This window comes from Gastrolobium bilobum, unplaced genomic scaffold (genome assembly GCF_033153095.1).
Source record: "Gastrolobium bilobum isolate Gb01-03AN ecotype WA unplaced genomic scaffold, APGP_CSIRO_Gbil_v1 utg4070, whole genome shotgun sequence".
NCBI classification, from domain to species: domain Eukaryota; kingdom Viridiplantae; phylum Streptophyta; class Magnoliopsida; order Fabales; family Fabaceae; genus Gastrolobium; species Gastrolobium bilobum.
The window spans coordinates 240,001-253,714 of NW_026898134.1; the positions used below are offsets into that span (position 1 = coordinate 240,001).

The 13,714-nt window shown below is 32.0% G+C and overlaps 1 protein-coding gene across 1 annotated transcript; it reads right to left on the bottom strand.

Annotated features, from left to right (window-relative positions):
- Positions 1 to 6,330: 6,330 nt before the first annotated feature.
- On the bottom strand, positions 6,331 to 10,627 carry LOC133313105 (glucose-6-phosphate/phosphate translocator 1, chloroplastic-like). Its single transcript, XM_061514431.1, has 5 exons — positions 9,965 to 10,627; positions 9,376 to 9,601; positions 8,735 to 8,957; positions 7,489 to 7,702; positions 6,331 to 6,656 (listed from the first exon to the last, which is right to left on the bottom strand). Exons 1-5 carry the CDS (start codon positions 10,469 to 10,471, stop codon positions 6,645 to 6,647), a joined length of 1,182 nt encoding a protein of 393 aa, XP_061370415.1. The 5' UTR covers positions 10,472 to 10,627; the 3' UTR covers positions 6,331 to 6,644.
- Between the last annotated feature and the right edge of the window lie 3,087 nt (positions 10,628 to 13,714).

A 13,714-nucleotide genomic window follows, 5' to 3' on the forward strand; every position in this document is an offset into this window, starting at 1 on the left:
TATTTAATATCATCGAATTAAATTTTATGATATTTAAAGGAAATTTTAAATGATATTATTAATTTTACATTTTAAAATTGTACGTTTTTTTTATTTTAAAAAAATTAAATATTTAAGCCAATGAATATATTAATATTTTAATGTTTATATTTATCTTGAGATATTTATTACCATTAAAGCGAAAGTTTTAATATTTAGAATTAATATTCATCATTATAATTCTATATTTGACCAATATTATCATAAGTTTTAAATTCCCAGTCTTAACAGGGAGTTATTTGACCTCCACTTGACTCTTCACTCTTTCTTCTACAGCTAAAATTATAGGACACTTGTGATAAGAAAATAAAGAAGATATTCTCCCTGTCATATGCCTTAAGCTTAGCAAAGGAAGCCTGTATTCGATGTTGGCCTATATTGAACAAAAGGGCTGAATTTAATTTTGGAAAAAATACAATTATTTTAGTTAAACTTATTATTATTTATTTAATATTTAAATTAAAAAAAATCTCATATTTTTTGTGTAACATCCTAAGAATTGGCAAGGATAGGAAGTGATTACTGGTGCAAAAGAGGCATGGACAATAAGCGGCTCATGCCGAATCTTGCAGCTCGGAATTCATAAATGAATCGAATCAACATCCAAAAGAAAAGAACTCTAGAAATTGTGCAAGCATGAGACTGTACAGTTAGAAATAACTTTTAAGAATTAATTTGTACTGCATATACTAATAAAACACATCAACTTTTTTTATAGTCCGAAATAGAAGAACTCCATAGTTAAGCATGTTTAACTTAGAGCAATTTTGAAAATGATATATAGCCTCTTAAAAAGTCTTCATAGAAAATGTGTAAGTAAAGACAAAACACGCTTGAAAAATCTCATATTAATTTATAGAGGTAATTATTACAAGTTGCCGGGCGTTACATTCACCGGCATAATCTTATTTCTCTTACGATAAATATAAAACACTAATCCCTTTAATTTTTTCAAAATAAAGGGATGATTCTACTAATCATTTAAAGCTAGGCGTTTGGACTTTTAGTGATTAGGTATTTCCTCTTTCTCTGCCTTTTCCTTATTTATTCTGACACGCATAGTATATATCTAGATAATCTAGAATCTAGATTATCAACAAATGCCTTTGGTTATATTTACTAAACATTTTTGGAATTGATTTGATTACTATTTCAAATAAGTAATGGCAATAAACTAATATTTCACCTTATAATGGTTAAAAATTTAATATTTAGATAAAATATAATTATTGAAAATAATTTTTTAAAAAAGTTTATATAACATACAATTCATACTTTTTAAAATCAAATTAAACTAATCCTTAAACGGTATAATATTTTTTTTTTTTTCATTTAGACAAAACCTGAAGCAAACCAACCTGAAAAAAAAAGGCTGTTTTTAACAACTGAATTTGGATGGCGAGTTGTCTAAATTCAGAATTAGATATATCAAAACCCATCCATCATTTCTAGTTATCTTTTTCCATTCAGAAATAATTATCTTTTATTTCTATTAGAGAGTCATTTGAACTTAAAATGTGGATAAACATTTGGTAGAATCAAACTCCAAATATTTGGTCATAAAGAATATCATTATACCATGTCATGAACCAACTCTACTTAAATAAAGGTACATGATTTCATTATATATTTATATTATATCTAAGATACATTTTGTGTGTTAATATTCTGCTTTGTTTTTGCATTGAAGTGGGGCTTAGCCAGAAATGGAGAGTAGGAGTTGAGAGTTACACCTTGTTCTCATAAATTACTATGTTTCAATATTTCCCTTCCCCATATGCATTTGTTCAACTCTAGGCCTTTCAAATAGCTCCTTCGATATTTCAGACCAACGAAACTAATCCTTGGGGGAATTCATTGGGAAAATAAACCAGTGTCACTGTATATTTTGTTTCTTAAGTATAGATTTATACTTGTTCATAGTTTTGTTACCGCGCACATGTAGTATCAGAAATAATTTCTTAAAATAAGGTGAAATATAATTCATGTTCCTATACTTAGAGAAAAGTACTTTTCGTGAATCTTCACTCAATTATATTCAGAAATTTTTTTCACTCTATAGTAGACACACACTCCTAATGGTGAAGGGCCTCACATGTATGATGTATCTGAAGAGGGAAGATCTTAATCATACCGGAGCTCACAAAATTAACAACACTGTACGTTGCCAAATCTTTGCTTGCATTTTTGTTGCCACTGCTAATATATGTGCTAGATTTGGTTTAGATTCCATTATTTATATGGGTGCTCAAGATATGGAAAGGCAGGCGCTGAATGTTTTCAGAGTGCTTCTTCTTGGTGATGAGGTATATAAATTATGGGTTTAGTGTGTCGTTTTAATGCCGTTTTAGCGGTTATAACTATATATGTACTTCGGAGAATAGATAGTAATTAAAGTTGTATTTTTTTCACTTTACATATTAACAGACAGCTCTTGAAAAGAGAGAAAAAAGAAATTTTTTAATATTAATTATAACTATTTACTCCCCAGAATATATAGTTACAAGTTATAACGGTTAAAAGAACACAACCTTTTTTCCATAAATTATTATTGTTATTCCGTTTAGTTAGGCTGATATATCCCATGCCTAGTTAATTAGTGGGAAAGACACCTTTCTCAAAAAAAAATCTTCTTTTGTATAAAAGGTTAATGCTTTTAACTATATATATACCGTTTCTCTTGAGATTGTCTCCTTAAATAAAAAATACTAAGTTTTGATTGATTTCTATATGTAATCTCTTCTCATGGATTTGCACTTTTTCTTTTTGCATAGAAGTGACTTCAAATCTGTTTGTTTTATTCTATAATTAAAACATTAAATACGTAGATGTCTTACATGATTGGATTCATCTACTAAGCTATTTTATCTCATGACATTGTACGAAGATTATACATGGAAGTTTATGGCATGTTAAACTTTCGAAAATAGGGTATCATTTGTACTACATACAAAATGTTCAAACATTTTGGTTTAAAAGTTTTCTGATCCTTTTTCACAAAAAAAAAAAAAAAAGTTTTCTGATCCAGTGGTTGTGCTTGATACATGCCATTTCTGGACAGTGATTTTCTGTTCTGTGCATGAATGCATGATGCTAAATGACATCGCGTAAAAGTAGAGAATTGCAAGATTTGGGATAGAACATGATAGTGACATAATCCTATATCTCATTCGCATGACTGTAGTTGCCTACAAACTATGAAGCCAGAATTTTATGGGGAAAATTCTTAAATTTTATGGCTGTCTGAATTCAAAATCACTTATGGGAAAGTTCAATATATAATTATTCTCAAGCTACATGAATAAAGCAGATATAAGAGTGATCCTTCCTAATGGAACTTTATCTTAATTGCTGTGCCTTAAGACACTTGGACGCAGTGGCGGAGTCAGACAAAAAAATTAGATGGGGCCAAAAGATTCAGCTAGTAAAATCAGGTGATGCTAAAGTTATATTATTTTTTAAAATTCAACTAATATCAAAGTTATATCAATTTTTTAAAAAAAAAATCTATACCATTTTAAAAGAGTAAGTGGTGCCTTGTAGTAGGTGCCAAGGCACCACTTACCTTCCAAGTGGCTCCGCCACTACTTGGACGCTCAAACTGCTATGTTGCTAATTAATCAAGTACAGGGCAAGAGCATCTTCTGATATAATCTTAGTTTTACTCTATACTGCTGCTATTTACAAAATCTTTTTTTACAAATTGCTTCCGATATAGTCATATTTGTAATTTGTGCTCAATTTATTAAGTAAAATTTTATGCAACATTATTCGTTGAACAATTCTGAAATTTGAAAACCATTTTTGGTACACAGTTTTATATTACCTAATGAAGCACAAGTTTCAGGTTAACAACATGAATTGTTTGGTTAACAGATTGATAATCAATTACTACTTGATAATCAATTATTAATCTGTCAACTAAATACTTTATGTTAACCATAAACTTGTACATCATTAAGCTGTATAAAAATGATGTAAAAAATATAGTTCGCAAAAGTCACTTTCGTTTCTTAAAACAAGACTCCTCTGCTCAGTCTTTCTCTCTCTTTCTCTGTTTTTGGGGTCACTTTCAGTGGGTTTATTTTCATGCTTGGTGAGACAAATTTATTTGAACTTATTGTATAAGTCAGACAATATATTATTAAGATGAACAATCTACGTTCAAATCATAATACGATTTCCAGTGTAAAAAGTAAACAAGATAATTTATATCTTCCGCGAATAAATATATTTTAACTCAATGTTGCAGTACTTATCTTAAATATGTTGTAGTTATTAAACTCAACTCATGATTTTCCTTTAGTGTGTAGAGCATTTAACTTGTGCAAGTCCTCGTAAGGGTACGAGGGATCAGTGACGGAGTCAACAAAACCTTACGACAATAAACTTATTGGACACAATTTTCTGACTGAAAATCATTTTGCTTTTTGTTGACTATACTTTTATAAAAAGTTTGTTCTTATTAGTCCTCTTTTTTTTTTGTCATTTTCCTTTCCTTTTTCTGTATTTGTCTTGTAAAGAACCTTGGAATACACCACCTCAAAAGCTAGCTTAAAGGGTGGGAGTGCCCAAGAACTTATAAACTCAACATTAGTTGCACATACGACGGCGAGGCTTCGGATACCATGTAAAGAACCTTGGGATACACCACCCTAAAAGCTAGCTCAAAGGGTGGGAGTGCCCAAGACCTTATGAACTCCACATTATTTGCACATACAACCAATGTGGGACTATATATCTCAACAGTCCTAATGATTTTAAATATTTTTTGGGAGTGCCATCAATATGATGATGATGATCCATTATATATTGCAAAATTGGTTGGAGACTAGAGTACTTCTGGCTTCTAACTTTAAAAACCTTATCCAAAATATTCTTTTTGGGACCCCAGTAGCCTCTAAAACATCATCCACAACCACAACAGCCACAACATCTCTTGTATTTTAGTTGCATTTAGCTCACAGCTTCTATTATCCCTTAGAATGGCTTAGGCCTATCTAATTTCCCATTACTGCTTCCACCTTCTGCAATCTTGATTTCTTGGAAAACGCTTGACATACTCTCAAAGAACAGTTTGTATGATATTAAATTCAAGATTCAAAGTGCATGAACTCAAGTGCAATTGCAAGTGAGTTGGAAGCTGAAGTTTGAATACGGAAACTCGTTGCAGGACCTTCCCCTTGATTATCAATTGCAGAACAGCTACTACTTCACCATGAAACTGGTTCGGCTCTCTCCTTTCCCTCTCCAACATTTTTATTCTCCTTTTTATACCTTAGGAAAAATTCTAATCAAAGTACATGGTCAACATGTATAATTGCTTTTACGTTGGCTAAAACATGATAGTCACTTGGATATGAAATTTTTATACTTTTGTTGTGATCTGCACTGAAATTTGTTAGAGAAATAATCTAATATTATTTATTTATTTTTTGGTGATCTATCTAAATTAATTCTACTTAATGGTTTAGGTTTTTAGAATAGTTATTTAATTAATGACATGATATCAAATCTTTATGATTGAGTGATCTAAAATTTGGTCATTGACACCCTCATCCTTTTAATAAAAATTTAAATTTTAACACAGTATAATATACATTATTCACGCTTTAAACCTAAACAACTTTTGCTTGAGATTAATATAAAATCATTCATAAAACTTTATGTAAAACCATAACCGTTAATTTCTGATAAAATCGTTAATATACCAACTTTTCATACTCGTTTGATTTCAGTGTAAGATCTTACGAATTTTACCATATTGGCCCCAAACTCTGATTAACCCATCATAAAGCTTATTGTGTCACAGTACTAATCCGTATTTTGTCCTTAACATGCCTTAAAAACCTTATCACTAATAAGCCCAGAACCTCATGATCAAGCACCATGAGCTATATAGTTGCTCAATGTTAGACAAATAATTCAAAAAACAAAAACTAGGAGACTTAACCTCACCTCCGAAATTTCTTATTTTTCATTCTCCAAAAAATTGACTGAAATCCAATTATCATTGGATAGCCTAGAGAGAGATTGACAAGTGCATGAATTAAGTATGCATAAGTATCACAACTCAATAAAACATGCACAATGGTGGCACATCCTGTTGAAAAGAGACTAGTAGTAGCTTTCCCATTGGACAATCCCACATGGCCACATCACAAGGGGCAGTCAATGGTCTGAGGCCAAAATGCGCCTACATCCAATAAGCAAAGGCTAATTTAAAGGAAGAATGCTCTGAAATATTAAATTAAATCTCAAGCTGCATCTTCACTAGTGTTAATCATAAAGACCATCAAATAGATCATCACACTCGGATTTAAGAAATCCCTTATAATATGCAGTATCTTAAAACTTAATGATAATTCAGAAATAGAAAAACATGAAGAAAAAAGAAGAAGTAATCATCTGTAGAATGATAATGTTTCTCAGCAGTACCATTATTATTAATTATTATATACAAATAGACAAACAACCGGATCATCTAGTCTTTGCCAAAATCCAGCTGCCACAGTTCAAAATCAACTTCCTTATCAGAGGCTGAGTATGACCAAAAGAAATTAAAACAAGTCCCCGGAGGATTCTTAAATCTTAACTCTTCGACCCTACTGCTTTGCCTGCAAAAATGAGTAGAATGAAAAATCAGAATAACTGTACCTGCCAATAGAAATTGTTATTTCCAAAAGAAAACAACATAAATTGTCTTAAACAATCCACATATTGGATATTTTACTGTTTCTTATCACCAATCTTTTTCTCCATTTTCCGAGGCCCCACACAGCAACTACATTTAAAAAAATACAAAAACGGATGTGAGACTATCAGAAGCCTCACTGCTAAGGTGTGAACCAACGCATATTCTCAAGTCATTCGGTCCAGTCAACTTTTGAAGCTATGGTATGCTAATTCATGTTGAAAAAGACTTGGAAAAGGAATAAAGACAATGGTGGATTCAAACCAACAGCAGTTAGGTGGCAATTCAAAGTGCAGCTACTAATTAAACATCTGATCACCTAACTTTCGAATAGCACCATTAGATGGGAAAGAAAGACATGTTCAGGTACATTGAGACCCAACTCTAACCTATGAGCCTCAAATTTTACCTTCACGTATATTTACAAAATCAAATTCCTAGGGGCTTTAGCACTATGACAAAACAACAATGCTTTCATCAAACAATGTAATTTGGTAGTAGGTTCATCCACCTTGAACTCCAGTCCACCTAATCATCATATATCTGACAATACTAGATGTTGTCCCTATGGTGAGCCCCTGAAACCACCCTGATACAACCAATGCAAAGGATCCTCCAACCAATAATAGGTGAGAATATGAGCATTTTATGTTTCATTTCTCTTTTATTAGAGCAAAATATGGCCAAAGGGCATAATAGATGTCAACAACAACATCAATATCACTACTAAAAAAAACAAATTATCTAGAAAATACCTGTGAATACAAGAAGGTTCCAAGGATGGCAATAGCAGCTCCAAGAGCATTGACAGGCTGAACAGGTGTATGGAAGATAATGATTGAAGAAACTATAACAGATATACGCTTCATGGTGTTTCCAATGCTAAATGTCAAGGGAGAGATCTCATCCAGAGACATGTATGACACTTGATTGTAAAGATGATAAAATACGCTCTGAGCTGCCACCCACCTGTTGTGAACAATAAGCAGCCACATAATCATAAGATGGAGGAGTGCAGAAGCTTTCAGAACCAAAAGAGGATGGATAAGAACAGTAGATAACTCAAAATCAAAACAAAAAACTCAGGTTTATTTTCTGTTACAAATTCATGCACATTAATCAAGTCTTATCAACTTCACAGTTAGCTCTGCATATTAAAATCAGGTACTTGATCACATGTCCATTGCTCTTCCACAAAATTAATTGGGCTCTAATTTAAATAAGACATGATCATCAATTTGAGATAGAAAATTATCCATCAGTCCAGCAACTTAGAAGTTGACCATTGACATAAATTCTAGCAAGGAAAAAATGTGCTCATATATTACATACGTACAACTTCGGAAGTTAGTTCATACTATCTCATATTATTAAAGGAAGAAATTAATTAAGAGAGACTAAGTTAATTTATAAATATACCAAGCCAGACACATAACTTCTAGGGCTGGATCTCCCAAAATAATCAGAGAGATGATAACTTCGACTGTCACTTCATTTATAAGAATCCCGAACCAATCAAGAAGATCCCAAACATCTCTAGAAAACATTTGACTAGGTTAAACAGAAAGATGATGACAAAACTAGGGGGAATACTCCAGTACCCATCTTTTTTTCCAGGATAGTAAATTTTCAAACATTTATTGGTTGTTGGTTATATTTAATAGAGTTTCAACCTATTTACTATCAAATCAACAAAAAAAAAAAAAAAAACATTTAACAACTCATATTGGGTACAGTACCAATGAGGATACCATACCAACTCCTTAAAACTAGATATCTTCAATGATTGCCAACAAGTTTTAGGCCATCTTTGGCATGATGGTCAGGAACACAGCAGTTGTCTCAGGCGCAGAACACTAAGTTTCCTTTTAGTATGAAATTTTCAAGATATCATCTTATGTCTAGTATGGAAATAGAGACACAAACAGATTAAGATGATTACAACTGTGATAACAAACACAATATGGATAACATCACATTGAACAGTCATCTTGTAATTACCATATAAATTGGGGTCCAATTTGAGAAAGGGCTGTTTGCCATCCAGCTGCCCACATCTGTGGTCCCTCCACAGCAATTGCAAACGGTGTGAGAATCAACAGGGACATAATAGATAAACAAGCATAGTAATTCATTCCACTGACAGACTTCCCCTTCATTCCCTTTTTTGAAAAGATATTACGGAATACAAATGCCAAATTTGATATCATAGCCCCCATAAAACCTGGAAAAAAAAAATAAAGCAGTTATGAAATCAAAGTCAGAAGGGTGTAAAGGACTCCTTGCAGAAAAAATGAAAAATTCTGAGAAATACACTCAATCACAACCTCCTCTAATGGCATATTCACACAAGTATATATAACAGTAAACCATCCTTTCTGTGGGTGGTTAAACACAAGCATTAATAGACCCCCCCAAAAAATATTGCAGTAGTATACATTTTGCTTTGCTGAAAAGAGGGAGATTGTGATATTGCCTTAACCCAATAACTCAGCATCAAATTCTTGTCACTCAGGTAAAATTCAAAGTTCAAGTTAGTTTATTATCCTATCTCCAACTTTTTACTGTGCTCAACAACAAAATAAAAAAGAAACAGAATGCACATAGCAAAACGTTCTTCATTAGAGAAGTAACTTATTTACCAATCATATTGAAATTGAGCTCAGTCACAGCAGCAAGTGCACATCCTCCGATGATTGGAATTAAAGACAGATAGACTGGCACTGGGAAGGTCTCACCCAAAATAAGTCGGGAAACCAGTACACTGAAAGCAGGCTCGCCACTCTTGATAATATGGGTGAATGACACTGCAACTTTTGACATGCTAACAGTTGCTGCTACATGTCCTATTGTATGTGCAACAGCAACCTGAAGGAAAAACAACAAGCAATCAGGAACCTATCCATTTATAAAGAAAAAATAAATAAATAAATCAAGGGAAAAGCCCAAACTATTTAAGACATCTTTTGAATCCAGGTAAGGTGAATTGCTCTTTCAAAACCTAAAATTTTCATCTACATGGTTTAAATGAATTCAATTTTCTCATTTTTTCCTGAAATCATCAAACTTTCCTGAAGTCAAACTACATAGATATCCAGAGATGGGACCAAAATTATTTTAAAAAATTTAATTTTTCTCAGAACACATAACACATATGAACAAACAAAAACTTGCTTTCACTTTCTCCATCAATATTTTTCTCAGGAAACAAACAAAAATCCATTCACTTACAGGGAACAAAGTCTTCCAAAACTCAAGATCAGTCTTAGGTGCCTCAGCTATCCTGGTGGCCCAGGAGATCAACATCATAAGAGACCCACATGCAAGCGAGAGAGTTGAAGTAAGCCAAGGGTAGGGGTATGCATTCAGAACCTTCTTGTTATAAATATTGAACACCACATTCAGAGCCCACCAGGTTGCAAAGTATATCCCAATTTTCACCTTCTTAGCAGCCTCTGATGGAGTACCAGCTCCTTCAACCTCTGATCTATCTGCCTCATACGCTCCACATGTTACCAAATTACTCCTTTCACCTCTCACTGACCCACTAAAACTCCCAACACCAACAGCAGAAAGGTGCAGTGGCTTTTGCACTGAAACCAGAGATCTCTGAAATTTTTCTCTCGGGAGGGAAGGTAAAACAAGGGAACATGACTGAACTGGGTTTGAACCCTTTTTCCGAAAAACAACATCAGAACCTCTGATAGATATACCAGGTTGTTTCACCATGCAAATCATTGTGATACAAAATTAAAAACAAAAATCTAAACTTTCCGTCCAAAACCTTAATGGGTTGCTAAATAATTGAAGGGGAGGGAAGTAAAAAGAAAAAGAGATCCCGTGTGGGTTTGTGAGTGTCAGTGTCCGAGCCGTGAAACGAACTCTCACGGACTGAACACTATTTATGTTATACAAGAATGTCTCTATGATCTGGCTTTTATCTGATGCCCCTCTGAGATCTTGAAAGGTTAATGTCAATCCAAATTACTGCAAAACCATTAAAAAAATTAAAAAATTAACTAGGAACTTTTTTTAATTGGAAAAGATCAAGCATTAATAATGGTGAAAAATGAGTAAACTTTAAGGAATGATACCTTAAAATATTATTAGAAAAAGGAGCATGTTTTGGTCAAACGCTGGAGGAGAATTGCAGGTCTGTTTGACTGTGTTATAGTTTTTTTTTTTTCTTAAAATTATTTTGTAAAATAGCTATGAAAACAGTTATTTTTTATATTTTTTTCTTTTTGAAAGTTAAAAATTAAAACAGAAAACAAAAACAACAGATATGTTCTCTAAATTTGATTTTAAAAACAAAAAAATAGTTATAATTTTTAAAATATTTTTGGGAAGGATATTGTGACAACTAAGTTGTGTTACTACAAGTGACTACCAATCAATCTTACCGTTAGATCGATTATATTGATCCAACGGTTATATTTATTTTCATCTTTGTATGGTCATGATTCTCCAAATTTAATATTTTATATTATTTTCACCTTTGTATGGTTATGATTTCCCATATTTAATGCTTTCACTTTAAATATGAGGAATCATGACCATACAAAGATGAAAATAAATATAACCGTTGGATCAACATAATCGATGTAACGGTAAAATTTATTGGTAGTCACTTGGTAGTAACAAAACTTAGTTGTCACAATATCCTTCTCCAATATTTTTTACAAAACATATTAACCAAACGATTTTTTTTGTTTTTTTTTTTTTAAAAAACAAAAATTATTTTGCAAAACAGAAATCAAACAGAGGCGCAGTTTCGGAATTTTTTCAAATCGTTAAATTTTGAGGTTTGGTGGGAGAGGCGTGATGATGAAGGGAATTGGTGGCTTCGTAGCGGGTGTCCTAGAGGGGGTAACAAATAAATGCAAGCTGTTTTTTTTATTTTTAATAAATGCAAGCTAGTTTTTTTTATTTTTAATAAATGCACTCGTAGTTATATAATTGTTAAAGTTTCTCATAAAGAGGGGGTTTCTTTTGACTTTTGAGTGTGGGTTCGCATCGAAGTCACCAACATGACAACATGGCATGTGCTTTCATCGGGTTGTTGAATATGTTTGGTAGAAGACAAAAAAAAAAAAAAAATTGTCAGGAAAATATAATTATTTCTTGGAAAAATGGTAGGAAAGGCTAAAAAATTAAAAAAAAAATTGTTTCGTAAATTAAATTATTATTAGAAAAATTTTGGTGTAAAATTGCTATAAGTTTAAATTTGATGGGAAAATCAAAATATCACCATCAAAGTGGTATTTCCAAATGGGTATTTTCTTTTATTTTTACATTATAAAAAATTTCAAACTTTTTTTCCTAAAAAAATTTATCTACTCCATATCAAACATGATCATTTGTAAATTTCATCTATCATTTTTTTAACATTCTCAAAAAAATTCACCTACCAAATATCCCCTAAAAGAGTTTTTACCTCCTTTAATTTCTCTATTCGGTATCCAATTCGCGGTAAACATGGAGCCTAGCAGGTTTTAGTCCTGCACATCCTCCCCCACGAAATCATGTGTTTTTTTTTGGCGAGTGTTGCAGCCCCTTAATTTTAGAGAACTCTCACGGACGTACCAAGTGGCACGATTTTAACTTTTCACTCGTTTCTCGTTCATTTATTAAAGGGTTTTATTAATCTCCTTCCACATAAGATAGTTATCTTATGTGGTAGAGAGAAAATGGGTGGGTCCCACCATTACAAGAAAAAAGAAAAAGAAGAAAAAAGTGGGGTGCGAAAATCAAAGTGAGAGAAAATGAGATAAGTTACCTTATGTAAAAGGAGAGTAATATTTCCCTTTATTAAAATACTAAATACTGTCAATTATCCATTATACAATAAAAATTATAAAACTACTATTTTTACTGTTATAATTTTTTGCAGTAAAAATATGTTAATATAATTAATTAGTATGTTGATTTAAAAAATATGTTATAATTTAAAGAAATTATAACAACAATTCACTAATTCGTTAATTTAAAAGAAACTCTAAATATTAATTAACATATTTTTACTTCAACTCATTAACCATTATACAGTAAAAAATTGTTGCAGTAAAAATATCACTATTTTATACTAATATTTTTGTAATTTTGTTGCAGTAAAGATAGTAATAAATGGGGAATAATTACTAAAAATTACTATTTTTACAAAATTACTAGGTGGAGAAATACTAAATACTACTCATTAATCACTCAACATCAGCATCAACATCAACAACACATTCATCCTAAACTAATTAGGATCGGTGGTAGATGAACTCAAATGAAAAGTACGAAAGAATAAAAAAAATAATAATAATAACATATAAATATAAAAATAAAGGGGTGTAAAAAAATAAAAAATAAAAAAAATTGGGGAAGGGGAAAAGAAGAAGAGGACGGAAATGAAGAGGAAAATGACTAAAAATAGACTATCTAGAACATAGGAATAAGAACGGGTCTAACCATCCACCATACTAATAGTTTTTTTCTATTCCGTCCTAAGGCACATCGTCTGACAATCTATATCTCATTCAATTAAGTATTGTTTTACTATATTCCCCCAAGTAAGTTTCGGTCTACTTCTACCATTTTTTATATCGAGCTCTTGGTGACAAATTTTTGTTATTACAGGAGCATCCAGGGGCTTCTCATTACGTGCCCAAACCACCTCAATCTATATTCTCACATCGTTTCAGCCACCGGTAGTACTCATACCTTATATCGAATAGCTTCATTTCTTATCTTATCCATTATCGTATAAGCACACATCCACCTTAACATCCTCATCTCTGCTACTCCTATTTTATGTTTATGTTACCTACGTGCTGGCCAACATTAAGCTCCATTTAACATTACAGGTCTTATTGCTATTCTATAGAATTTTTCTTTTAGCTTAAGAGAAATTTTGCAGTCACACAAAACCCAAAAATATTATGCAATTTCATTCACCCTGCTCTGATTCTATGATTTTCATCCTCAACAATCTCT